This window comes from Rhinolophus ferrumequinum, chromosome 8 (genome assembly GCF_004115265.2).
Source record: "Rhinolophus ferrumequinum isolate MPI-CBG mRhiFer1 chromosome 8, mRhiFer1_v1.p, whole genome shotgun sequence".
Taxonomy (NCBI): Eukaryota; Metazoa; Chordata; class Mammalia; order Chiroptera; family Rhinolophidae; genus Rhinolophus; species Rhinolophus ferrumequinum.
Window position 1 is genome coordinate 51,854,511 of NC_046291.1, and position 26,787 is coordinate 51,881,297.

The 26,787-nt window shown below is 41.3% G+C and overlaps 1 protein-coding gene across 9 annotated transcripts in view; it reads right to left on the reverse strand.

The window, feature by feature from the left end:
* Positions 1–26,787, reverse strand: part of RAPGEF4 (Rap guanine nucleotide exchange factor 4) — a 278,945-nt gene that overhangs the window by 47,314 nt on the left and 204,844 nt on the right. For all 9 annotated transcript variants that reach the window (XM_033112741.1, XM_033112745.1, XM_033112742.1 and 6 more), the window contains 6 exons: positions 14,727–14,811; positions 12,854–12,914; positions 11,080–11,156; positions 10,516–10,662; positions 8,662–8,777; positions 3,310–3,398 (listed from right to left, as the gene is read on the reverse strand). In XM_033112741.1, the coding sequence (XP_032968632.1) occupies positions 3,310–3,398; positions 8,662–8,777; positions 10,516–10,662; positions 11,080–11,156; positions 12,854–12,914; positions 14,727–14,811 (575 nt within the window). The remainder of the gene's footprint in view (positions 1–3,309; positions 3,399–8,661; positions 8,778–10,515; positions 10,663–11,079; positions 11,157–12,853; positions 12,915–14,726; positions 14,812–26,787) is intronic.

The window sequence follows — 26,787 nt, forward strand, 5'->3', positions numbered from 1 at the left end:
CTTGAGCAACGCTGGCCAAAGTGTCCACTTGTATATATTTTTTTGGCACCCTCAGTATATCTAGATAGATAGATAGATAGATAGATAGATAGATAGATAGATAGATAGATAGATAGATAGATAACTTTTTTTTTTTTTAAAGAGCCACCAATGGGTAGTACCATGTGTGCAGAATTAAAATGTGGTCATTTTTTTGTCAACTTTACACCATATCTTTTTTGTCAATATTGCTTTTTCTTTATCTCCTTTTCACCTTCTATTTCCAGAGGGAAAAATGAAGGATGAGAGGATGATGGAATCATTCTTACCCTCAAAGGAGGTGATAAGAATAGAGAATTGGTGAGGGAAACAAAAGCAGGAAAAAAGAAAAGATAAAAGCTGGGAGCAGCAGCTAAAGCAAAACAAACCTCTCCAGCAGATTAAAATGGTGAACATCCTATATTTGAAGATATTTTTTAGGTAGATAAGTAGGGAGATGGCAAGGGAAATAAGGCAAGTCCCAAAGATAAATTTCATTTGCTTCATTTTGAATTCATGCTAGTTCTTCATTGCAAAGACAATGCTATCCAGTCAGTGTCGGTAGGAAATCACTGAAGACAAATCAGAAAGCCTTGGAGTGTGCCGGGTGAAACTTGGAATTCAAGATGCTATGGGGATTTTCAATTAAAAAGTGAACTACACTGGCTGAGATCTGTGAAACTCATGTAATGTTTGAAATAGAAAATGGTGAGAAATATGAAAATTTTAACTGTATAAATTAGATAAATATTAATGTCTGCTTTAAATTAATTTATATTGGCAATATTGGAATCAGTGATTTTATAAAGGTTGAAAAATTGTATTCATTTAAAAAAAACTGAGATATGAGTATAATTGACATATCACATTATGTAAGTTTAAGGTATACAATGTATTTATTAATTTAACACATTTTTATATTACAACATGATTACTAGTGTGGTATCATATCACACAATACCATTATACTCATTTAAATATAAGGGATGAATATAATCTCAAACTGTCATCACTCTGTTCCCAGTCATTTCAGTACCATTACATTGAACCTGAGAAAATGCAGAGAAGGTACCAGACAGAAGTTGTATGGAACCTTTTTTCTTAAGTACAAAAGGACTTTGGCTTGTCTGAGTTACTACCATCCAGGGTCATCTTTATATGTTTCAAGTATTCTCTGAGGACAGGGGAAGTGATGCTTGCTTCTAAGGCTCCCAGAAGGTCTGTGCTGTACAACACTGTACTCTTTGCTAAGCTGGAGATTTCAGGAGCGTGCTTCCCTCTGGGGAGCTGTTCACTTAGCATGGTAACTACCCAGCACCCACATTTCACCATGGCTTTTTTGTTCTCTACTCATATGCAGTAACTCTTCCTAAATATTTGTGAGAACTGATTGTTTTAAAAAATCATTTCCTACAAGAAGATGGTTTCCCAAGTCCCTTGATGACTCATGCTGGTCACAAAAGTAAAACGTCCTGGAAATTAGACTAACTGATGTCTACGCTAGTCCAGCAAACCCAGACTGCTTGATCTTCCTTGCCCATTTCTAGGTCATTATTAATGTTGTCTCACCTCAGAACGGGAGAGCTTTGTCCCCAGTCGCTAGTTACTAGACATCAGCCTTCCTTCAGGGCCACTTCAAAGGCTATATTCTCCCTGAAGCTTTGCCTGATGCCCTCAGCCAGTGCTCCTAAATCATGTTCTTCCTTATGTTCCAGCTATTTGCACATTTCTTTACATCCTCTAGTAGGTTATAAAATTCTGAGGATAGGAGGTTGCTTTCTTGTTCACACTGCCTAGACTACAGCATCCAGCTTAGTGCCTGCCTGACGAGATAGGTCTCAGCAAATATGGAACCAAAATTAATTGCCCTGGAGCCAGAGATCCTGGCTTTGATATCAACTACTCCCTAATTAATTTGCTACATAAAGAAATATCTCAGATGATCTATTTATAAAATGAGAAACTAGAACGAGGAGATAAAATAAGAAGTAAACCAGTGCTAAAATACTTTCAGGAGGTATATAATAATAATAACTTTACCTTGAGTATATTGCAAAGATGATGGAAATGGACTTTGAACTATCACTAGGTTTTTTAGATAAATCTTTGAACTTCTCTTAGAGAATCTTCTTCTGTGAAGCTCAGAGTGCTTAAAATATTAACCCATTATTCTGAGAGACAGGTCAGTAGTATAGGATTTTTTTCTTTTTACGTTGAAGGCGAGCTGTTCCAAAGTCATGTACGAGGTGGTTCCCCCAAAGGGGAGAACAAAATCATAACTTAGTTCACTGGCGACATTCACCTCAAATATCTGTGTCTTACTTAATAAGACTGGTGCACTGTAAGGCAGTATTATAAGTTGAATTTTGTCACCTCCAAAAGAATGTTTAAGTCCTAACCCCCAGAACCTCAGAATGTGGCCTTATTTGGAAATAGGGTCTTTGCAGGTGTTGTCAAGTTAAGGTCATGAATGCGGGGCCTAATCCGACATGACTGGTGTCCTTATAAAAAGGGGACATTTGGGCATGGAGACAGATGACAGAAGGAAGACTATGTGAAGAGACACAGAAAAAACATGTGAGGGTGAAAGCAGAGATCCGGGTGATGCGTCCACAAGCCAAGGGACACCACAGATTACCAGCAAACCGCCGGAGGTCAGGGGAGCCGTGGAGTATATTCTCCCTCACAGCCCTCCAAAGAAACTGACCCTGCCATCACCTTGACCTCAGCTTTCTAGCCTCCAGAACTGTGAGACAATGCATTTCCGTTGTTTAAGCAGCCTAGTTTGTGGTGCTTTGTTACAGCAGCCCTAGGTGACTAATATGGTTGTGTTTAGTTACACTCTGGGACAGCCCAAGAATCTACAACTGTAGACAGAACCATTTCACTCCCAGTTGGAGCAAGGTTGTGCCTTTTGTGTAAGCAGCGACAAATCCTTTACGGGAATAGGTAGAATTTAAATTATAACCTACTAGATGTCTATGGAAGGTGAATTAAAATGATAACTGAAGAGATGCCTTTGGAAGGCAATCCTAACATGTATGAGTGCGACTGAGCCATTCACAAAGAATCGCCAGGACGGGAGAGGGCAGAGGATGGGCAGAGGACGGTCAGAGGACGGTCAGAAAGATTACTGCCTGCTGGGGCCACACAGGGACGCTCTTCTCATGTTAATACACATATTCCCCTCCTCAAACTGCTTCGGCTACACACACTGACAATAAATCCAGAATTTTGTTTTTACAATATTCTGCATTGAAATGGACATGCAAAACTGTTCTAGGTATTTACCTGTTGCTTCATTTAAAGCTGGCTCAAGGCGTATTGTTTCTAGAAAATGCTCTAAAATTTTTTCAGGTGTTCCTGACATCACAGTATACCTGGATAAGAAATAAAACATCATTAACTTTTCCAAAGTGCTCAAATCATTAATGAATAACCTTTCATATATCTAAGATTTTTTTTTTTTTGAGACCCCAGGGAACCATATCGACTTAACTTATGGACCATATTCTCCTTACGGTAAGAGACACAATGTACCTTGCCAAAGTCACACAGGAAGATAATGGGAAAACTGCAAACTGAAGTAATTACTAAAAATGTGACTCTTTTTTCCCTACATGGAACTAAAGTAAACTTCTTGGAGAGTGGCTCTAGCAGGCTGGGAACTGAGCAACTGCAGCCTTGTTCCGAGGGGAATGGAAAGGAACATGTGAATCCCAGGGCAGTTCAGGTCAGGCAAGGGGAGCTGGTTAGGGGATGAGGGGAAGTGACTGTAAACTAGATTATCCATATATGGGTTACTTGTAGCAAGATTTCAGTCCCATACTGGATTTCCCTGCCTATTTCTGGAATGCTCTGTCTTTCCCAACTGTACACTGGTATGTGCTTTGGAAATATAGCTAAGAATAAAATAAAACAAAACAAAACCCAAACACCAATGAGCAAACAAGCAAACCCCAGTAGCATCTGAATAGCAAATCAACCAGCAATAAAAAATTCACATAATTAATTTCAGTGTCAAATATCAAGTATTTGGCAGGAGGGGGGCTGTCTTTATTCCAGAAGATCTGTCCATGGAGCTCTTCAATCAACACAGAAGGATTTATTTTTTAGATTGAATGTGGATTATTTAAAAGTCATATTCAAGATGGCAAAAAGACAGCCTATTAAAATTATAGGCAAAATATATGAAGGTGATCTGGGGCTCCTATTCCAAAGCTCAGACTTTACCTTTCTACTTGGCATCTCACATAAAGCCAAAGTGACAGGGAAGAAAACCAACACTGAAAAGAAAATTCTCTTAGGAGCAGAAAGCACTGGTAGAATTCAGCTCCAGGAGAACCCAGATTTCTCTGCTTCCTCACCAACACCCTTTCCTTGCCTGTTTCAGACCTTGGAGGAAGTGTGTGCAGGTCCCAAGAATATCCCTAACAGGTGAATCCCCAGGTCTTAACCTCCTGCTTGAGGGAGTGAAGACGATGCAATTCAACATGTGAAACGTGAAATTCAACCTGTGCATGTGAAAACGGAGTAAGGAAGCAACCTCGGTGATGAACGAGGTAACAGATGCAGTCTACCTAGAAGGCACCATTAGCTAAAACCTCTCTCTCTCTCTCTCTCTCTCTCTCTCTCTCTCTCTCTCTCTCTCTCTCTCTCTCTCTCTCTCTGTATGTGCACACACAGGACCAAAGGAAGCTGAAGAGTTAAATCTCTGAGGAAACCTGGCCTTGGAAACTAGAAAAGGAAAGGAGAATCAAAAAAGTATATACTTTAATCTCAAAAGCAGGACCCCTTTCTCAAAGTAAATAAGGTAGAAGACAATGATTTTCCCTTTTGTAGGCGACGACTATTTGAGGAAAGGAGAGGGCATATCTATAAATAACCTACGACACTTACATGGAGAAAACTGCTGAGTTTATTCAGTAATTCTTGAAATATATGATTCTTTGCTAGTGCTTAGATGAGCTGGAAGGGGAGCAGCCTTTGGCCATATAATAAGGAACTGGGGTTGGAAAGGGCACTTAGCATCTGCCAAATGTTTACTATGCCCCAGACAATGAGGTGGGCACTGAACACTGTCCTCATGTTCATTCCTGCTGGTTAAATATTATCTTTATTCTGCAGGTGGAGAAACTGCTCTGCGAGGGGAGGCTTCAGGCCCCCGGTCACACAGTTAGTGAATGTGAGCTCTCCGCTGCAAGCCCAGGTGTGGCTTCGGAGCCCAAGTGTGCATCTCACGGTGCTGCTCTGCCCGGCAAAAGGTTCTCTGGTGGAGACCACATCTAGGTCCCCCGAGGTCATTCCGACAGGAAGTGTGCTGTGCAGTGAAAAACCCCTCTGAGGAGAACTTCTTTGCTCGTTCCTGAACACGAGTTTTAGCTAAATGAGAGTATAAATATATTACATAAAAAAGCAGTTCCTTGTTATTTACCGTGGCATTGGGCAACTGATACAGCAGTTTGAAATTTGTTCCCTCGTCAAAAGTTTGATTCTGATAGAAGGTTGGCTTCACAGTCTGATGTTCTTTGTTGGGCCACCCCTTAGCTAGGTTATTATGTCTGGCCAAAAAGAATAAAGACCACGGTGGCACGGTGGCAAGCCAGGTATCCTATCACGACACTAGAGAGAGGTGGTCCCTCTCAACTCTGCCCATCTGGTCAATCGCAGACACGGCGGATCCTTCTTTCTCTACCAAAGGCTCCCTCTGCTGGTACAGCTGCTGTGGCTGCCTTACCCATCCTCTCCCGCTCGCTAAGCTCCTCAGAAGACTGTTCAGGTGTTGACATTCCTTTAGGGCAGGGAACTCTTTAAGAGGGAAGGCCAGGGAGCCTCTGGCCAGACATAGCCGTCTGTGATCTTGCAGCTCTGGGTTTGGCTGAAACATCACGTTATTGCTTTGTTTCAGGCTGGACACTGCCAGGCGCCTCCTGCTTGACCTCTGTTTAAATGAGGGACTTGAAGACCAGACAGCACGGCTCTTTTCAGTTTATTGCATGAAGGAGCTACTCTAGTCCAAGTTAAAGAGAACCCCAATTAGTTACATTAGCCAAGCTGTGAGGTTATAAGCCTATGACAGAAAATCTCTTCCTGACACCAAGTCTGGAAATAAGGACAAAAAAAGAGGTGGTGGTGGAGAGGCCTGAAAAGAGATTATCTTTTTGCAAACAGGATGGAGTTGAACAATAGAGTGGTTTGATAGTCTAAAGAAAAAGCAACGCAGTAACGAAAACAGGAATAGTCATTTCAAATTCTGTCTTACTAAAACCACAAAACCACAGAGCAGAACATAACCAACATGGTAAATTTTTGAGGGTTCCGTATAGTTTACCCATCATGAAAAATACTGTCCTGCTGTTGACATTTTAATATCACCCTCAGAGTTGAGTGGCGTGGGCAGAATCAGGCAATTTTGAAACTATTCTGGATTTCTCAGGGGAAAAATGAATTAGAAAAAAAACATTATTATCAGCCAACAACGACCCTCTTTGAGCTCAAATAGGACAATTTCTGAGGAGACAGAGGCCCTAAAGGTTCCTAAATTTTAAGTCCATGCAGAGACACGATTGTTGCCATTTTATCAAAGTTATCCAGAATATCAGGCCAAAATTCACTTACATGGCCTCCCCTTTTCAACTCTGGTCTGGCTTGGGAAAACACAACATGGAAAATACCCCTTGAGAGAGTGGGTTTTTGTTCTTCAGGAAATTGATTTTGCATGATATGTTATTTTGTACTCAACAATACTTCTTAAATGGTGTGCTGTGAACAAACACAAGTTTTTGAATTATATAAGAACTTTGGATTGGCCTACAAAGACACAAATAAGAAGATATAACAGAAATCAGATCCAGGCCTAAAAGAAGTTTAATACACATGGCCTCTCCTTTTCTGTTCCCTTTAGTTTGATTTCATAAAAAAAAAAAAAAAAAAAAAAAAATCTATATTTGGAAGGTGCTCTGAATGGAAGATGTTGTAACAAGCAAATGCTTTTGATCATTCTGCCATGCTATGAAGAGCTGAAGGAAGGGGCCTCCAGGGGACCTTGGTCAAATGTTTCAAGGTGAAGGAGAATTTTCAAGGTTTCATTTTTCAGGAGGCCAATTTTTCCTGAGACATCTGAGGCATTATTAAAGAATGCAGATTACCACCATGAAATGGTCTACTTACATTTAAAAGCACTAAAGAAAAATCACTGGGGATAGTCCCAACCTTCAGATAAAAATGTTTTCATTTTTGTCCTCTGTAGGCTGGAAGGACTATTAAAAACATTTGAGCAAGAACATTTTCACGAATGGATAGGAGTGAAAAATAAGAAAATAATAAAGAATTCTAGGTGGTCATTTGATCGGTTTGTAAGTAAAAGAATAGTTTTTATATAGTCCATTTTATGCTGTTTCTTTTGAAATACATTGGATTGAAATGCTTACTAGATAGTGTTGAGGTGACAGTATTTATCTAGCATATTTTGCTATTGTAATCTGCGAGGCTAAAGGAGAAAAGGCATTGAAGTTGGTCAAGCTGGACTTGAATCCCAGCTCTACCATTACATGCTTTGTAATCTTGGGCAAGGAACTTGCTTCTCTGAATCTAAATTTTTCTATCTGTTAAAAGGGGTGTAATAAAGGAGTACATAAAACATGCAAAATCTACTATGGCCAGTCAATAATATCACATATCTTCCCATCTTCTTTGTAAACATGTGGATTCAGCCAGACGAAAATGTTTGAGCCTCAGGCTTTTAGCCTAAACAAGAAAAATTCATCAGTTACAGTGAATGTTCTGATTAGAGGGAATACCCCATTTATGTGGAGAACAAACGAAAATGACTTGGGATGCATTCTTTTTCAACATCTTATTTGGTGACATTTCTTTAGCTACAGAAATGGTGTTTTTATTATTCTAAGATTGAAAATTAATCTTTATTTTAAAAACGAGATGCTGTAACTTTCTGCAATGTCAGAGTTACCTTCCCAATTCTCCTGTCCTACCATTCAAATGTTGGTACATTTGACGAAAGCGTCTCATGTAGGAAGCTGCAGCAAAAGGTGGAACTGAACATAGACGGTAAAGACCCAAGTTAAACAGGGACCTGAGAAATGTGAAGCAAGTACCCTTTTGACATTAGCAGGAATAAGTGTGGATCAGGCCAGATGGATGCTTCCGGGCTACAGTCAACAGACTGTCTTATATTTGAAATCCGGGTTTCTGTCAAAGACCCTTATTCTGATACCAAGATGAAAACACTTCTTGAGAAATCCTACATATGAAATTCAAATACCAAAGGTTCTCATCTTCTAGGGGCCAATGTATCCTTTGAGCTGCTAGGCATTCCGACTTCCATTGTTCTCTCCGATGCCTTCTGTTCCAAAGCTATTACAGTTGAACACTGTATACAGAAAGCACTTTTAGAGTAGGGGAACATTCTCCCCTGAATTACGCTAGGCAGCATGAAGCTCTACACAGTGCCGGAAATGGATACATTATACTCCACAAAATGTGGGATTAGTCAATAGAGAGAAAAAAGTCACACTCATGGCCGTCTTCCACTAAAAAGGGAGAACATGCTATTGTAGAAATGCTGATACCATGTGAAAAGGTTAATCACAGTCTGGGCAATTGCGATGTTGGATGCAAACCTACTTTTGCTGAGGCTGTGAGTTCCCTTGATTAGGAGCCCTGTTCCCTGCTGGGACCTTCTCCAGCACCAGGACATCTTGGTCATGTTCTTTAAGTCTGACTGTGTTCGCCTCCACGTCCTGCAAATACAAATTACACCACATACAGATGCTGCTGCTTTCTCAGGCAATGGAAAACATTTCAAATGCTTCAGAAACTCATTTGGGACTTGTGATGCTAATTGTTGTGTCTACAAATTAAGTCATTTTCAAAGTCATGGGCTGGAACGGCCAGAGAGAGGACCAGATGAGGTTTGAGGGGTGTGGTTTCAAAGCTCCGATTTTTACCCCCGATTCAAAAAAACCAGTAGAGTGGAGAGCAGTGTGGTTGTGCTCTGAGAAACCTTTGGGGGAGGGTGGTATAGCAGGAAGATAAAAAAGCGATGCATTTGTTCTTTATAAAAATATGTGGCAAATAGCGCTCAGCGTCAGCCAAGTACTTTCATTCTGATTTTCTTCTGAGGGTATTTAATTTTGTCAGGAGTGGCACTTTTTCTCTCTAATCAAAAGACTTTAGTTTTTAAAAAAATCAGTTTGAAATGAATTAAAACATTTTTCAGTTATTTTGAATAATTTTATAAATTACGTCAGTGATAATGGACCTAATGTGATTCTTTCAAAGACTGTGTTTTGGCTGAGTGTAAACTCCACGTGTGTAAACTTTAAAGGGTTAAAGTTTCCCTCTAAATTTCAGTGTCATCTTAAATAAATAATTTTAAAAATTTAACGTGTCTTTTCTCATCATTTGGTCACCATTTGAAAAGAGATTAGATGAGAACAAAGTTGAATTCCATGTGGCATTTTTTTTCTGTATTATTCAATGGTATAGCTTTTAATTTAACTTTCTTTACTTTAAGAGAATGCATTCCTCAGACAAACTTGGGTGTCAGAAATTTTGCCACTGAAGGCAAATGCGTAAGGCTGTGTAGGGATAGGTGTCCATACAGGAAGAATGGAGAATGATGTTGTAAATCATCATTAAATAATGTCAAATGTACCTGAAAGCACAGAAGCTGCATTTAGGACTTTCAGGTAGGCTAGAGAAAGATGCTCGGTCTGGGAGAGGCAAAGAAGGGAGTCTGCTCTGCGAGCCAGCAGGGAAGGCAACAGAGTACATGGTGGGGAAAGACCAGGGACCATCTCTTCTAAACATCTCCTAGTCTCACAAGTACCTTAACAAGCTTGGATCAGGCCCATCTGCAGAGCCAACTTTAAGTGCAATTTCATGGCTTCCTCTACCACCCCAATTATTCTTTATCTACTTACCGAAGTCTGAAATTCGTTGAGTGTGAATCAGTTTTGACATAAAACACTTGCAATGAAAATGCTTGGTTGGAGTAACCACGATTGATGTTAATTCCCACTAAAATGTAATCACTTAATAAATCAAGAGAGTGATGATATGAGAAAGGTTCGGATTTGGGAGGAGATCGGACGTAGAGACTAAGAAGGTATAGGATAGAGAAATACATGAATGGGAAACGGACACAGAAGTGGAAGCCTAGGGTTGCAAAGAGAAACGTCTCACACTTGGACATTTGCCAAGGCAGTTCCTCTTTGTCTTTAATTCTCATGGACCGGCTAAGGTATGTGCAGAGTTGTTTGGTCCAGCATAGCATGTCACATTTGCTGGAATATCCCTCTGGACCCCAGAAGGCATGCCAGCACATGGAACATCCTGTCTGTGACCAAGGCTCTTTAGTCCCAGAGCATTCATTATTCACAGCATTGCTCAATTAACATGACACCCAATTCTTTGCCTATCTGGCAAAAGCAAAAACGGGATGCCGCCCCCAGCCACACTTTGCCTTAGACTTACCCTCAGGATCCGGTTGAAATCCTCCTTGTCTACTCTTAAGAAATGGCAATTATCTTCTCGCAAGACGATAGAGGCAGCTCTCGGGGCATCATTCACCAGTGCTAACTTACCAAAGTCGTCTCCCTCATGCAGGGTACAGACCACACCCTGGAGAGAGCAGAACATTCAGATGGAGACGGTCCCTGAAACGGAGCATACACCCACCCGCCTCATACCCCTTTGCCCCTGAACACTGTGTATACAAATGGGCTATACCCAGGGATGCTTAACGGGAGTTATATAATTAAAATTATAATGTTTTGGTTTTCTTTCATTAGATAATAGGGGCTAAGACCTAACTTAAATGTACACATTATAATCTATAAGGAGATAAGCCCCAGAAAGTTCAATACTACTCTGAGTATACTAATTTAGATAATTTATGATTAGAGATGCTATAATGTCTTTTCTACAACGAGTAACAATGTTGTTGCAAGTCTAATTGTAGCACTACATTATTAATACTTAGAGCCACACTAGTAAATGGAGCATAATAAAATTTCAAGAAGAAAAAGACATACATACCTTGCCATAAATGACTACATTCACTGATCCTTTTAGAATAATGTACCAGGAGGTACCTTCTTCCCCCTGGTTAAACACTAGATACAAAAAGATGAAAAGACTTATGACAAGAATAGAAGCACATCAATATAAATTACAGCTTATCAAATCATCATTTTTAAGTTTCCAGAATTACACATTTATTCCAGAAGGAAAGAAATAACTGGTAAATACTAACTTATTCAGGTGGAATATTATTTCCTTTTCTATAGAACATGAAAGGAACAGAAACACTACTTTACACGCTATGCCTGGAAAGATCCATTTTCACTAGATATCAATTCACCAGCAATCCATTTCATTAAGCAATACACTTTCCCCCACAATTCATAAAAAACTTACTATGTTATAGAAAATAGTTTTTTAAAGTAATCTAATTAGTAATGTGAAGTTTGAAAACATGCAAACCAGCACTACATATTGTTTATGCATTGCATATCTACATATTTTTTAAAAAGTGGATTGGAATGATAACCACTATGGGGTAGGAGTTACCCTGGGGAGGGAAAGAGAAGAATAAGATAGAGGAGGGAACAAGGGGTTTTGAACTGTAGCTATAATTTCATTATTTAGAAAATATGAAAAATGTGGTATAATGTTAGTGTTCAATAAAGATGAAAAGGTGCTTGTCATAATCTCTATTATTTGTTTGAAATACTTAAATATTTCATAATAAAATGAAAACAATCAGTAAGTTTAAATGAAAAGCATAAAAGGGAAGTTGTGATCATAAAAAAAAATTAAAGCGAACCTGTAAAATTGCAAGAAAGGAAATTTTTACTAAAATAAACATCAATGTTAGAAATACCATTTTTGATGACTGAAAAATGTTTTGAAATATAATTTTTGTAACTGGTTTTGCTTTTACAATTCATGCGCCCTGAGTATTTGACTAACAACTCAGGTTGAAGAAGGAGCAAGACTTTCCAGGGAATGTGTTTTGAAATGTTAGCAGGTGTCCATTAAAAAAGTGTTCCAAGTTTCGCTAGGTTTAGGAAGTGTCACATGAAATGGAATGAACATTTGTCTTCACTGCAGAACTGAGACCCTTAGCACGCTGCTGCATCTCATGGTTCTCCAAGGAAGGTTAGAGATGGTGGCATTTCCTGACCTGAGTAGACAACTAACCCTGCTTTTCAAGGGCTTTGCAGGTCAGTGGGAAATGTTAGCCTACATAATTTTGTTCATATTTATTAATATCAGGTTTCAGATTCTTCCTTCCAGATATGATCATAGAACTAAACTACAACCTGGATTCTGGAGAGATCCTATATATTAGTACTTTATAAGTATTTGGGCCAAAGAAATTCTCTCAGGCTTGGAGCTGATGGTGGAAGTGAAAGAAGAAAAAACAGGATTGTTTATCATTCTAAATAGCAATCTCCAGAGATGGCTTAGTTCTACCAAAGCCACAAACTGAAGTGAGGTCATTGTGAAAGGGTCCTGCCTAGGATCCTGTCTGAAGGGCAGCAACTTCGTCCCACCCCCTTTAAACACTGCCTGAGCCGGTAGGTAAGGAGCCAGTGGAGACTCAGGCTGAAAACTGCTCCCAGGTTGGTACCAGAAAACCACCATGTTGCAGAATATCAGACACGTGCTGGGAGTGATCACAGGTCCCAAAAAACAAAAGTGCCACAGGATGTCCTGCGAAGTCTGACCCAGGCCTAAGAGACGGGAGCATTTCCAGCAGGCTCCCGTGTCATCGGAGAAATGTCCTATGACAGCTTTCACTTACACACGGTCCCTCCTTTGGCATGAGACTCAAAAATGAGAACACCTGCTAACTCCCGTTTCACCTAGAAAAAAAAGGAGAAAGAAAGAGGAAAGGCAAGATTTGGGGTGGGGGAGGCACCCTCCTTTTCTGAACAGGGCTACCCCTACCTGTGCCCTTCTTTCCACAGAGCCACCTCCGGCTCTGCTTGCTGCTACTGTCATCTAGAACCACTTGCACTGGATTTGTCACTAGATTCGTAAAGCTCTTACAAAAGCTATTTTATAAGCTAATTCATACAAGACAACATCCCTAGAGACTATTTAAAATATGGTTTCACATGTATGAACCAGCCAACTTCCGTCTTGGGTGAGAACATCTACGACATCATATGACTCTGTTGCTATCAGAGGCTCTTCCACACCCTATGTAACGCCACAACAAAATTCGATATGTTGAAGTCAGATAATTAAGCTTAAATGTGTGAGCAGATTTATATTGCTAAATAGCTAAAAAAAAAATAAATAAATTTAATTCCAAATTATGGTCCCAAATATGGCTCTAGCTCCCTAAGAAGCAAGCAGCCTGAGAATTCTCCCTAGTGCCTGATGCCTGGAGTTGAAGGGAGAAGAGGAGACTACAACAGTCCTGTCAGTTCCACCTGGGAAAGTCTGAACAGGGGCATGCTGGGAGCTGGAGCACAGGTAGGGAAAAGGGTCTTCCCTCACTTTCCTCTACTGTGTGAGCTCGTGGGGACTACATACGCAGGGGCTCCCCCCGCCCCCAGGTGAGGCTCTCAGGCACAAGGACCCCCCCGCCCCCCTCGTCCCCCCACACATACCCCACCATGGATAGAGTGATGCCAGGGCAGTGGTGGGCGGGCAGGGAGGCTGGGCTGGGCCACTCCCCCCCATGGAGGTGAGCAAGCTTCCCAGTGGTGCACAGGGAGGAATGTGAAGGCAGCTCTGTTGGGTTGAAGGGTTCAGAACCCTTCTGCTTGGGGCTGTGGCAAATGCCCACTGTTCTCAGCAGAGACCTGAACCCCACCCCGCAGAGCAGGATCATAGACACCGCTACCAGGTGAGAGCATAACATCACCTAGGCATCTGGGAACGAAAGGCAAGTTAGGAATGTAGATATTGCCGAGGGGCCTCAGTATAGAATCTGAACATTTTTTATTGTTACTATTGAAACAATATTTTATTGTTATTATTGAACTATGAGCATATAGGAGACTTATGTTGCCTGGACATCCTATTCCTGTGTTCCTTCTTTGGGAGGAGGTGTTTCTGTCCCTATTTAGAAGCCAAATTTCTGTCCACTGCCTTCCTAGATATCTTAATCACATAAAAGTTCAGCGTCAGATACAGTTATTGGGCCATTTTTCACTAGTGGGTACTGCTATGTGTCCTAACATATCTAAAGTAATGCTCTCCTGAACCTTCTGCTTCCTTTCTCAATAGGGCAGCAAACCTGGGCAAAGCTGGCCACTTGGGTCAGGACAGGTCATCGTCATTTTCTCTCCATCCTCCCTCAGGCTCTGTATTTCATGGAAGGGTTTCAGAGCCCCTTTTAAGGACTGGCTCTCTTGCCTAAGTGTGCAGGTTCCAAGATTCAGATTTGGATGGATGAATTACATGTTCTACTCCTACTCACATCGCACTGCTTTGGGGTTTGCTCATGGGCAACTACTAATAATATGACAATACTTTATTCCTTTTTGGTGATTGTTCTCGGATATAACTTCCTTAGCATCTCATGAGAAAGAGTAGGGGTGATTTATGAGGTAGAATTCAGATATTCCTGCCCCTCTCCCATGCCATAATACTCTCCTCCAGTCCCAACAGTACATTTAAATCAAAGTCCCTCTGACCGTGGTCAGTAAGAGACCACTTACTGTGGTAGAAAGATGGGATAAGGCTTTAATGTGAAGGAGCTCTTCATAGATAATCTCTAGATCGTCCACAGTCCTCTGGCCAGGTCTACAAAGAAAAAGGTAACAAAGAAATAATGAGAAAAGATTCATCACTAAAGCTTGCAATATAGAAATAGATTCAAGGGTCAGTAACACGTTCACAGATTTCTTAGGAGAAATCTCTAGTGAAAGATCTTGGCAGAGGGGGGAGATTATGCCATTATAATCCCTGAAGAAATTTTTGAAATGAATGTGTTCCTTAATGGAAGACTATGCACAGTCCCCCTCCCTTCCAATGTCAGAGGGAAGAACTCCACTCACATTGTAATTGGCTAATTTATCTCTCACTCTGTAGACAATTGCTCCAAAAAATTGCTTTTCATTACCATCTTAATAACAACAAAACTTATCTTTTAACACAACTAGGAACAATTGGTTTCATTACTGGATGATTGATCCAAATTCCTTGAGATTTTCCGTGATAGCTTAGCCTAATAGGATAGGAATGCTGTTGCCACTATGTTTTGGGTTATGTAAAATGCTTGTACCACAGGACTCAAATAAAGGATGTATACAGACTCAACATTTTCTTACCTATTCCCGAGGAGGTGAGGGCATGAGAGAAGGAGAAAGCAAATAACGGTGTCTGGGATTAGGAAGAAGGGGAAGGAAGGGAGGTATACACTTATATTTCCAAATTCTCTTCCATGGATGACTACTGTTCCATGAGCTGTAAATCAGTGTACTAGTTAAGTTTTCTTTTCTGTAATTTATTATAAAACTGGTATCCAATAATCTGCCCTCAAGGACGGGGTATGGGGGTGTTATGAACATTTTGGCATGGGAGGACAGAGGGGATTCCTAATCATCTTTCATGTCTATAATTATTCCGTAATCACTAATAGTGTTTAATTATAGATCAGTCATAATAGATATGATTGGTCAGTAATTTAGATTTTTCTGTATCTCTTTGCAATATCAGAAACCCTGACTAATATGCTATTGAAACTTAAAAACAAACAAATTGGCTATTAATTCTTAGAGTACTAGGAAGTCAATCTCCACATTGATAGATGGGCAGCTAATTGTTAGTTACATATGTTACCTATTACATATACACCACTCTATTTTATGCATTTTGTCCTAATATGTCAACAATTTATCATCTTATGCAATGCAACTGTATATTAAACATTTAAACCTTAATGAGCTACTGATGGTGTTCCATCCTTAATTATATTTAAAAAGTGTTCTTGGTCAAATAAATTCAGGGAGTGTTGATGCACTGACAAAGCACTGGACTTTGAGTCTCAAGACGAAGAAGTTTTAACCTTCATGTAACCCCTCCCTGGTAGACAGACTGAGGTGACTCAACTGACTTTTAAATACTCAAGAGTTCTCGTTTCAAACCTCCTGTGTGACATCAGAGCCTTAGTCTCATCTGTAAACTGAGGACAGTACCTTCCTGAGAGAGATCTGAGAGCTAAAGGAAGCAACAAATGTGAAAGTACTTGCATATTTGTTTGTGTAAGTTATAAAAAAAAAAAAATCCAGCAAAGTGATATTCAAAACTCAAACCCTTGCACAAATAAAGTACATCTGGGCCAGCAAATTACATCTGAAACTTACTTAATTACTAGATAAGTACTCTGAGCAATCAAAACTGAATTGTAAATATTCTAAAATAGGTCATTAAATAATTTTGCAACCATGTTATAATACGGGGGAGACGACAGATCAAGTGGGGGCTAATCGGAGGAAGGGAGCTCTTTGCACACCTTCACGTTACCTTCTCACGGATTGTTCAACAGGAACAAAAGCTATCCTTTTCTGATAGCATCAACGGAGGATATATTTCCTAGTCTTGACTATACAAAGACAGATACTAAATCTTGGACCATAACCCAAGGAGATGTCAACCAGGGTTACCTCCTGCCAAGGATCACCACTGAAGGATACACAGTGCTGAATGGTGGAACTAGAAAGTATGGGCCCCAAAAGACACGGACCGAAGCAAACGCTGTGGCCACAGGGCTCTGAAGGAGCCAGGCTTTCTCAGCAAGGGGCCTAATCTACTACTTGACTTAGACGTGGGGAGTTTGGAAGGAGGATCCTTGGGGATTTAAAAGTCAATTGAGTCACCTCAGTCCATCTACTACAATAGAGGCAGCTGAGGTGAAAGGCTCAGGTAGGCGTAATAGGATTACGGCTCTTTATCACAAGGAGCTGCCCTGCTGTTCTTGCCACTTGACATCAGCTACGAATAGCATGGACCCTCACAGAAGCCTGGCTAAAGAGAAAACAGTCGCCAAGTCTCCTTCTCACCTCCATGGGATAGGCTGTTACGGAGGGTGGAGGAAACAAAGAAAGGGGTAGAATTTAGCTCTCAAATCTCAACAGATTCAAAGTTGGAATTCTGGGAGCAGATCTCTATGAGTTTAGGGAGAGTGTTTACATAACATCAATATGAAATCCACACCGATCAATTCTTACAGATTAAAAAGAGTGCTGCCTTTAGAATCTACAAATCCCATTATATTAAAGAAAATGACTATATATTGCCCAAGAGTTAACACATGATAAAGAACTCAGTCAGATCCTCAATGCAGCATGTTAAAAATTGTACGTAGTGGTGCAAGGCTGCTCTTTGAGCCATTATAGGCAGTCTCGGGATGTGCACCCAAGTGTGGGAAACAGAGGGAAAGACGGCAATAGTGGAGCTGTTTTGGAAACCTACTCAACTTCACACTGCCCCACACTCCTGAGCACTGCCTGATGCTCTCTTCCCCCCATATCCTGCTGCCCTCCTGGCCTCTCTTCCTGCTTTCCTAAACATTTCTTCCAATGTCTCTTTTGGTCTTGTTCTTTTGTTCACCTCCTGAATTGTGCTGTGTCCCAAGGTTCTGCCTTCCCTGTTTCCACTTTGTTCTGCCTTCTCTCCCTGGGAAAAATCCCCAAATATCATTTATATTATGCTGAGACCGAAATCTTTATCTTCAGACAGATCCTTTTCCTGAGCTCCAAGAGCTTCCTGGCCATTTCTTCCAAGACAACCCCTAAGTACACAAACTCAATCTGTCTAGGAGTACTCCCTCGTCATCACACAAGGCTCTTCAAAAGCAGATCTTAATTTACTTTCCCAGACTCATCTGTCTTCCCTCTCTTCACACCTTCCTTCATGGCTCTGATCTCTCTCCAGCTATGCCAGACATCTCTCCATTCCTCAAACATGCTCGGCTTTTTCATGCCTCCAAGACTTTTCACATGCTTCTTTTCTTTGCCTTGATTATTTTTTTCTGCTTCACGCCCAGCTCAGATGTCATCTCTCTTGGGTAATACTAGTTCTCCAACCTTTATTCTTCATGGCACATGGTCCTACTGCTGTGGTAATTACAATATACTGTGAAGAATGTTATTGGCTTACATATGCATAACTCTAGACTGCTCTTCTCAAGAGATGCAGCATATGCTAGTGCAAAGGACACTGGATTAGAGGCAGAAACTGCATTTCAGATCTAAATCATGAGCTTCCTAGGTGCCTGGTTGCTTTAATGCCTTGTTTCTGCATCCATAAAAGGGGAATAATAAACAGAACTGTTGTAAAGACCAAATGAGTTAATACCCATGGAACAATGAAACATTGGAAATATGGCACAAATGTCGCATGGCATTACTACCACGGTGGATGTTTAATATGGCTCATCAGATGAATCCTCACAATTCATGCTGAATTCAGGGTCTTCCCAAGGGAGATGTCAGCACTACCACGGACCAGTTCTTGTTTTGTGGCCTGAGACATACGGGGCTTATGCTCTGTTATCCTTCCTACCGTGTTTCCCTGAAAATAAGACCTAACTGGAAAATAAGCCCTAGCATGATTTTTCAGGATGACATCCCCTGAACATAAGCCCTAATGCGTCTTTTGGAGCAAAAAATTATAACATAAGACTCGGTCTTATTTTGGGGGAAATGTCGCGTCCCGTGTGACGAGGGTTGTGGGCAGCGAGGAGGGCGGTGCAGGGTTAAGAAAAGACAGTCGCCGTGAGTAGAGTGAAGCGGGGCCAGTGGGCGCCCAGTCCTTGAGTCTGGAGACCCCTGGGCCCCGCTTCACTCTATTCACAGCTACTGTCTTTTCTTAACCCTGCGCCGCCCTCCTCGCTCCCCACAACCCTCGTCAAGTGGGACACGACAGGAAAACATGGTATTAAAGGTCAGGTAAGACAAGGTGCCCATGACACTACTCACTTTTGATACAGCGCACATTTGTGTAACGGCAAAAATCAGTTATTAATGGAGGGAGGAGATAGGATGAAAATGGTGGACCTCACCTCTTACCCCAAATCCTGTAAAATGATGGAAAAGATATATTTTCGGAAGGATTATTGATTTATTCATATAGTTGTGAGGAAGAAATTCCATCTTAGACCAGCCGAAGTTACTCAGACTAAGTAAGTCAAGATCAGAGAGGGCCTGAACAGAGACGACCATCAAAGACCAGGCAGCACCTGTTGGGTGGGATCCTTTTATGGCTGGACTTTTGTCTGCTATGCTTAAGATCTGATGGCAAAGACATTTTAAAATCCAAAACTGCACTGAAAACAAATAAGTACCACCATCACCACAAACCACAAAATAGTATTATCAGCTGACCAGAGAGTTCTAGGAGTTCTTGAATGACAGAAAACCTATAGGAATAAAATGTCTGAGAAATGACTGGAAGCAGCCACAGCTTGACACTCACAGAAGAAAAGCACCATGGGAGGAGGTCGACTGCTGATAAGATAAGGGCAGGAGAGGGTCTGAGTGGTTAGTCACATGACTGCTCCTCTCAGGTCAGTGGGCAGTGGGGCCCCCTCTCCCCGACCCCACACTGAGCAATAGGCAGTGGCAGAGTTTACTGCCAGGCTAAAACTTGAAACCTGCTGTCTAAGACAAATGCCCAGCGAGGAGCCTGAGAGAGAAGCAGAACAGAGCATGTGAAAGCCTTGGCCCTCCTTGCCAGACCCAAAGGAGGAAAAGGAGTGGCAGGTCCCCCAGGAGGGAAATACTCAGAAAGGCTCCATTCCTGGGAAATCCTCCTTAGTTTGGCAACTAGTGAGAGGAAGGGGGCGGCGGGACTTCAGCCTGCCTGCACCCCCTCATGCCTCTCACACAGCAAAGGCTGCAAGGAAACATGGCCCCCACTGACTTCAGGGGTGGCTCTGTTGGGGGTGTGACCGCCACACCTGTCCAGAGACCCTTGTGGCAGCTTATTCTACTCCCTGGTCCTCCATGCATCAATAACCACGATGGAGAAATAAAGAATTCCACAGGGACTCGCTGGATCCTGTGGAGAAACCCACGGCAGCCGTTTGAAACAGAATGGAACAAAGCCTAAAAACAGTTTAGTCTGAGTCCTAAATAACATTCAAAATAAAAGGGAAAAGAAAGAAAGAAAAAGAACCAACTGTCAGGTCTAACGTGGTCAAGTAATCATAGAGCAGGCCACTGTCACTTGCCAATACACCCAGCTAGCCCGGAACTTTTTGGTCCTGTTTACAGCACGTTTTTAATGAGGTGAGAGAAGTCAGGACTGCAAGGTGTGAAGAGACTTACTTTAAAACATGAGTATATTCACAGTTAGCAAAGCAACGAAAGCATTCCTGAGCGGTTTGCTACCAGCAAACTCACTGTTGCCCGGGGCCTCGACATGTCATTAGGATTGAAAGCTGAGGGAAGTCCCAGGGAGGACGCCAGATGGAGCAACCTGTACACACCAGAATGAATAAAAATGTGAGCCTCTCTCCCACCCCAGGTGGGTCTTCACGGCTGTGGCAGCAGCGACCAGAGAACAAACCAAGCCTCTTCCGAGGCCACCAGCTCAGAGCAGCTGTGCCATCTAGTGTCACAGAGAAGACTCACCTCTCTACTCTTGAATCTGACAAAGATTGTCCTCTTCATCTACCCCACCCCTTCAAAGAGCACCTAAAAACATCTAAAACTGAGCTTTCCCCATCACACTCACTGAACAAAGGTGCTTTATAAAAGCGGGTTTCTCGTGGCAAACAGTGGCATTAAGCACCTTTGGTGCTTTGGTCTTTACGGGGGTGAAAGGGAAAAAGTGGAGAAGAGATTCTGCAAATCAGCCCCCGGTCTGTTCAAACAGTAATGAAAGAGTCCCAAAGACTGAAGACAGTGTGGCTTTCAAGAGTCAAGGGAACACTGTCCCCCGAGCACCTTCACAGAGTAACCTACAGGCTAGGGAAGTGAATTGACTCTCTGGCTGCTATGAGTGGCAGCCGGTGAATGTACCTGGTCTTTACTTGTCCTTCTCCAGATGTCACACACAGGGAGAGATATTAGGCATCCCCGCTTCTTTACAAATCTGCGTGGTGCCACATTGATGTGGATTTGTCGGATCCCGCTGTGGAAAGGCCTACTTTCTGCAGGGGATGCATTCTGGCAGCAATGTCTAGTTACAGACAAGATAATAAATGGGGATGGATGGAGAAGCAGTTTATACATTAAAGGATGGGAGGACTCGGGTGATATTGGAAGCTGCTGGTAAATATAGTTTTATCATGGAATTTATCAAGGTCAGAGACGGAGCTCCTCAGTTATTGGAACGTGGCTAAAATGAGGGATTTGTCCAGCTACCAAGCAGTACAATGGCATGGCCGGTGGGAAAACATGCAGGTGAGAAAGGAGATAACCCAGTTCTTCTAGGCCTGTCACCTAGTAGAATAGCGCCATAAATCATAGTCAAGCTTCAAAATCAGGAAAGTGCTTTATTACTTTTTTCTGGGAGCAGGTGGTGGTGGTAAGAATGCTTTCTATTTGTCGCAAACACTCCACCTCAGTAGACCTGATTCTCCTGCTTACAAGTCACTTCTCCAACTTGGATCATTTTCTAACACCTTTAAGGTATCACCTCTTCCACTTCCCCTATAGGAAAGTTTGCTGTGGTTTCCCACCCTTGTCTAACAAACCAGCAAAACGTGTTTCTTTTCTTTATCTTCTAGGACCCTTGCTTCTTAAGAGTGAGACCTTAAGTGTTAGAAACATTCCAGGAGCCTGGTGACTGGCCATTTAAAGTGTCCTGCCCAGCTATGTCTGCTCACCTCCCTGCCACTACACCACCCCTTCACCTTATCTTTAACCCAGAAAAAGGCATTTTAAGTTTATCAGATGCTATTAGGCATTTTGTAGTTCTGTGTACATGGGAATTCTTTCCTTCTTTGCGAAGTTAGAAATGAATAGTTTACAGTGGCAGTAAATGGCAAATGTTTTATGAATATTTGTGAGAACTGAAGTCAGCCCCATTAGGACATGGGGTAAGCGTTCCATAATTCAGGGCCTCTGAGTACTAAGTGTTTTTGGGACAATGTGATTTAAGGTTTTTCATGTTTAGAAACAACATTCTTCCAGCAAAAGTGTTTACTGTGAGGACACATTAAACATTTAACATTAAACCTTTTAAAGGTGCAACTATAAACATTTTCCTTTAAAACACCTTAGCAGCAAGTTGAAAATAAAAACACAAAATTGGATGGAATCAGATATTAATAGTATAGCTACCCGCCTTTGTGTATGAGGCATATGTATGTCAGATAGAAAATGCAAACGTTTTTTGAGGAGGTGCTATGTGGACTTTTCCCTGTAAAAATTAATTCTTAATTAATCAGGGACAGATGGATTATCCATATATCCTTGGATTTCATTGTTTATCCAGTAAATCCACCAGAAAGGACACAGTTAAGGCAACCTAGTATGAAGGAAAGACTATTATCCATGAAGACAAAATGAAATTGGATTTGGAGTAAGCAGACTCAGGCTCCGTTCCTCCTTCAGCCACGTATATTACTGTGTGATGGTAAGGAAGACACGCGGCATCTTCTAGGCTTAATTTCTTCATCTATAAATTGTGGATAGCAACACAAGTCCTACTCAGTTCACAGAGTTACTTTGAGGTTCAAATTGGTGATGAATGGAAGGTGACTATATAAACTAGACAGTGTGACTCATATGTTAGTTTTGTTTGCAATTCCGGCTAGTGGGTTGATGTGAAGTTTTTCTACAGTGGATGGTACACTTGTACTCCATTCAGGTCTATGTGGCAATAATTAAATGAGATGAGGTTTGTCTGTAACAATTATTTTTAAATCAGATTTCCATGACATCTTTCTTTCCCAGTGCCCAAAGACTAAACCCAGGAGGCCATTTGGAATCCTTTTTGGCCCAGAACAGGTGGTCCACAGTAGAGAAGATAGGCGCCAGGGTCAGGCAGACCTGGACCAATCTTGAGTCCACCACTTTCAAGATAAATGCAGGCAAGTGACTTAACCTAAGCGTTTCCCAATCCATAAAATGGGAGATGCTATTAATAACTACCTAATAGTTCTGTTGAAAAAAAACTGAATTAGATAATGGTTGAACACAGTGCCTAGCACATATGTGCTCAATCAATCTTGGCTGTGATTAAATATAATTGCATTTGTTTTTTACAATCCCCTTGTGAAGCTGGGAGGGCATACATAAGCAGGCATGATTAAACTCATTTGATAGCATAAAAGGTTTGTAATTTGGAATTGCTGCGTGACTTACTGGTAAATTGGTAAGACGAGGATCCAGGGCTGTTGTGCTGAGTATTACGTTCAATTTTATTTAGCAGAGTCTTGGGTCGAATGGATGTATCTCAAATGCTGTTATTAAATTCTCAAAATATAATTAATTTTAATCTCATAAAACTCAATATCTGGCATCTGTCTTTAGTCTCAGTCCCTTCGACCATTGTCCACAGGGAGCAGAAACACCTACCACAAAGCCAACCACACCACACCTCCCTTTAAAACTCTTCAATGGTGTCCCAAATGGCCATAAAAAAATATCTAAGGTACATAAAGGGCATAGAAGATGCCCTTCAACCTGACCTCAGCCAGACTCTCCAGCCACATTTACTAGCACTTCCAGTCTGGGCGCTCCTTCAGTGTGAAACAACTATTGTTCTCTGCTGGAACTTTCCTGACATCTTTCTGGGCCCACCCCCATCCCTGCTCCCCTGCCAGGCTAGGAGTTGTTTCTTTGTTCTGAGAAGAAGAGCACTAAAATATTATTTTTTGCTGCTGTTAAGAAGAAAGAGCTTGAGAATCAACCTAAACATCCAACAATGACAAACTGATTGCATTAAGGAACATTCAGAGGATAGACTACTATGTACCTATTAAAAACCCCATCCTTAAAGAATATTTAAGGTTAAGGGAGAATGCCATGATATAGTATTAAGTGTAAAAAGTTAGGAATTGAAATGTAACCACAGGAATAGGCACCAAAATGTTAATAATAATTATTTCAGGGAGATGGAGTACAGGTGTTATTTATCCTTCTCTAGCTCTTTTTAGTAGTTTCCAAAACTTTCACAATGAACAGATTGACTTTAACAACAAAGTCAGTAAATCCTGAGGGAATCTTATAATAAACCCAAAGCTGTAAATGGGCAGTGACATCATCTTCCCCTGTCCCAAACCTGAATCTACATGGCAGCAAGCTAGTGGCTGGTTTCTTGGTCATGTAACCATAAAGGATACGTGGTAAATTGCTTTTACAGGGGCGAGGCAAATCCAACCCCAAGAAATGGCCCACTTAATGCAATCATTGCTTCGGGTAAATTCTACAAGCTTTCACTGAGGGCACAGCAATCTTTCCAGGAAAAAACAATGGCAAAGTTTGTCATGCCGTGAAGGGAAAAATTCACAGTGAATTTCATCTTTCATAAAGATTAGGCTCTTTCAGTCATGCTTCTCTTTTCCCGCGATTTGCATTTGAGAATGGACTTCATACTTTGAACATACTCTTGGCATATCCCAACCCAAATCAAAAGCCTAGGCACCACTGATTTTAGGCTTCCTAACCTGGGTTCCACTGAGGAAGCAAATTTCCCTATAATTACCAGGATTTCACATTTCACACCCTCAAAAACAGCTTGGACAAATAAATACCCTATTACCACAGGCTCTGCTAATTAAGAGAAAACCACAGCCTCTCAAGTGCCCTCTATAGCAAGTGTGTGGAACAACTGTCCTAACACAGCCAACTGACTGGTAAAAAACACCTGCCCTTCCCCCACGTATCTTTTCGTGTTACTTGGCCGTCTTAAATTGTTTCCTTTCAACCTGATGCACCATAGCATATGTCAGAAAACATTAATTTATTACATGACATAAATGAATTTAAGTTTCTGAATTTCCAATCCATTTGAAAGACTCCAGAACCTGCCAATAATTCTCTCTCTCTCTCTCTCTCTCTCTCTCTCTCTCTCTTTCTCTCTCTCTCTCTCTCTCTCCCTCTCTCTCTCTCTCTCTCTCTCTTTCCTTCTGCTCAGGCCCAACTGACTTATCACTTTCTCAACTATTTAAGCTCATAAGCTTTTAGGGAATTTCAGAATTGCAGACCTCCCGGAACCAGAATTGGGAAATGGCATCTATTTCCCTCCGACCTTTAGGCTGGTTTCTCATAGACCATTCTAAACAGTGGAACATCAATATCCCACTTTACTTGGAAAAAGAGATTGGGAGGATTGTATGGCAAGAGCCTCCTTTGTCTCCTAGAGCCTCTTTTTATCTAGCCGGCCTCAAGTTTACAACATTCTGCTGACCTGGTCATTTCACATCTTTTTGCCCGTATCTGCTCAAAGATAGCCAGAATGGACGTTTCTAGTGGTAAGGGTAGATGTTCTATCTTTTTGCTGTTGGGTAACCTCTTGTTTTTAGGCTTGTAAACAAAGCAAAATCAAAACAATAAGCTCTGAGAGCTCTTTTAGGTTTGAGGGCCCTGTCTACTAGCTGCAACAACAGTGCGTCAAACTGTCATTGTTCTGTAGCACTTGACCCCAAATGCCAGCCAGGTCTGCACCTGTGAAACCAGGTTGGCCATTGTGAGTCACTCTGCCTGCCACCACATAAAAAGCTAATTTCACATTCAGAATGTATGTTTTTTCCCCCAATACCAATAGCAACAAGAGTGTGCCAAAAAATTTCCCCCGAAGCTCTATTCTGTTTTTTAAACTACAGAACATTCTTTCATAGTTTGACAGTTAAAATGCCGCAGTTAATGTAATAAACAGAGAATTTTTCTAAGTAGCCTGTCAAAACAAGTGACACTTTTTTTTTTTGCTAGCGAGTCTCAGATTCAGAACAATAGGAAGTACCTTTCAAAGCAACATCTTCATTATACAATCAAATTCTCAAAGTAATCTTCTCATCAAAGAATATTGTGTTATTTCTTTCCCAGTAATTATCAGAGTTCTGCAACCTCTCTGGCAGTGGTGACTGTTAGAAAACGCAGCTGTGCTGAGTTGAAAAAACTGGGGGTGTCCTGCCCTAGTCGATATGGAGCCAATGCATCTCATACCGCCACATTTCTTAGTGACTTGGCAGTTGAAGGTCAAAATTTCTTGGACTTTTAAACATGACCTCAGGTTTCCAGGAGAAAAGTGCTCAGCTGGTCTCTTCAAGGACAGCAGTGATACTGTCAAGTCTTGATCAACTAAGCTTATTTTCCTTCCATATAAATAAAGTAGAAGCTCCAAAAATTATTATCAGATCAAAACAATGGTGCATGTGCATGTGTACATGTCCGTGTGCATGTGTGCACGTGTGTGTGTGTGTGTGTGTATGTGTAATTTTGAAAATCTGTCTCATAAAATTAGACTCCTTCTTTTCCACTTTCCCATCACTTGGGGATTGTCATTCCAATATAAAGAAAACCTAAGTAAGAGTACAGACTCAAAAGAGGAACTACCAGCCCAGTTCCAATGTTTGTAGTTTCATAAAACCTAAAAAGATGGGCAAATCACAAGGGCACCCAAAATAATATATCCTGGAATTCTGGTGAAACTTGTACTTTACCAGCTAGTGATAGGCTGGTGCAATATTTGGAATGTACTTTTCTCTGAAGAATCTTTGGATGCCCAGGATCATGCAATTCAGTGCTAGGTAGGAGAGAAAAAAGAAGCGCAAGCACAGAATCCCATTGATAAGGGTGACTCAGGAAACCACGTCTCAGGCAC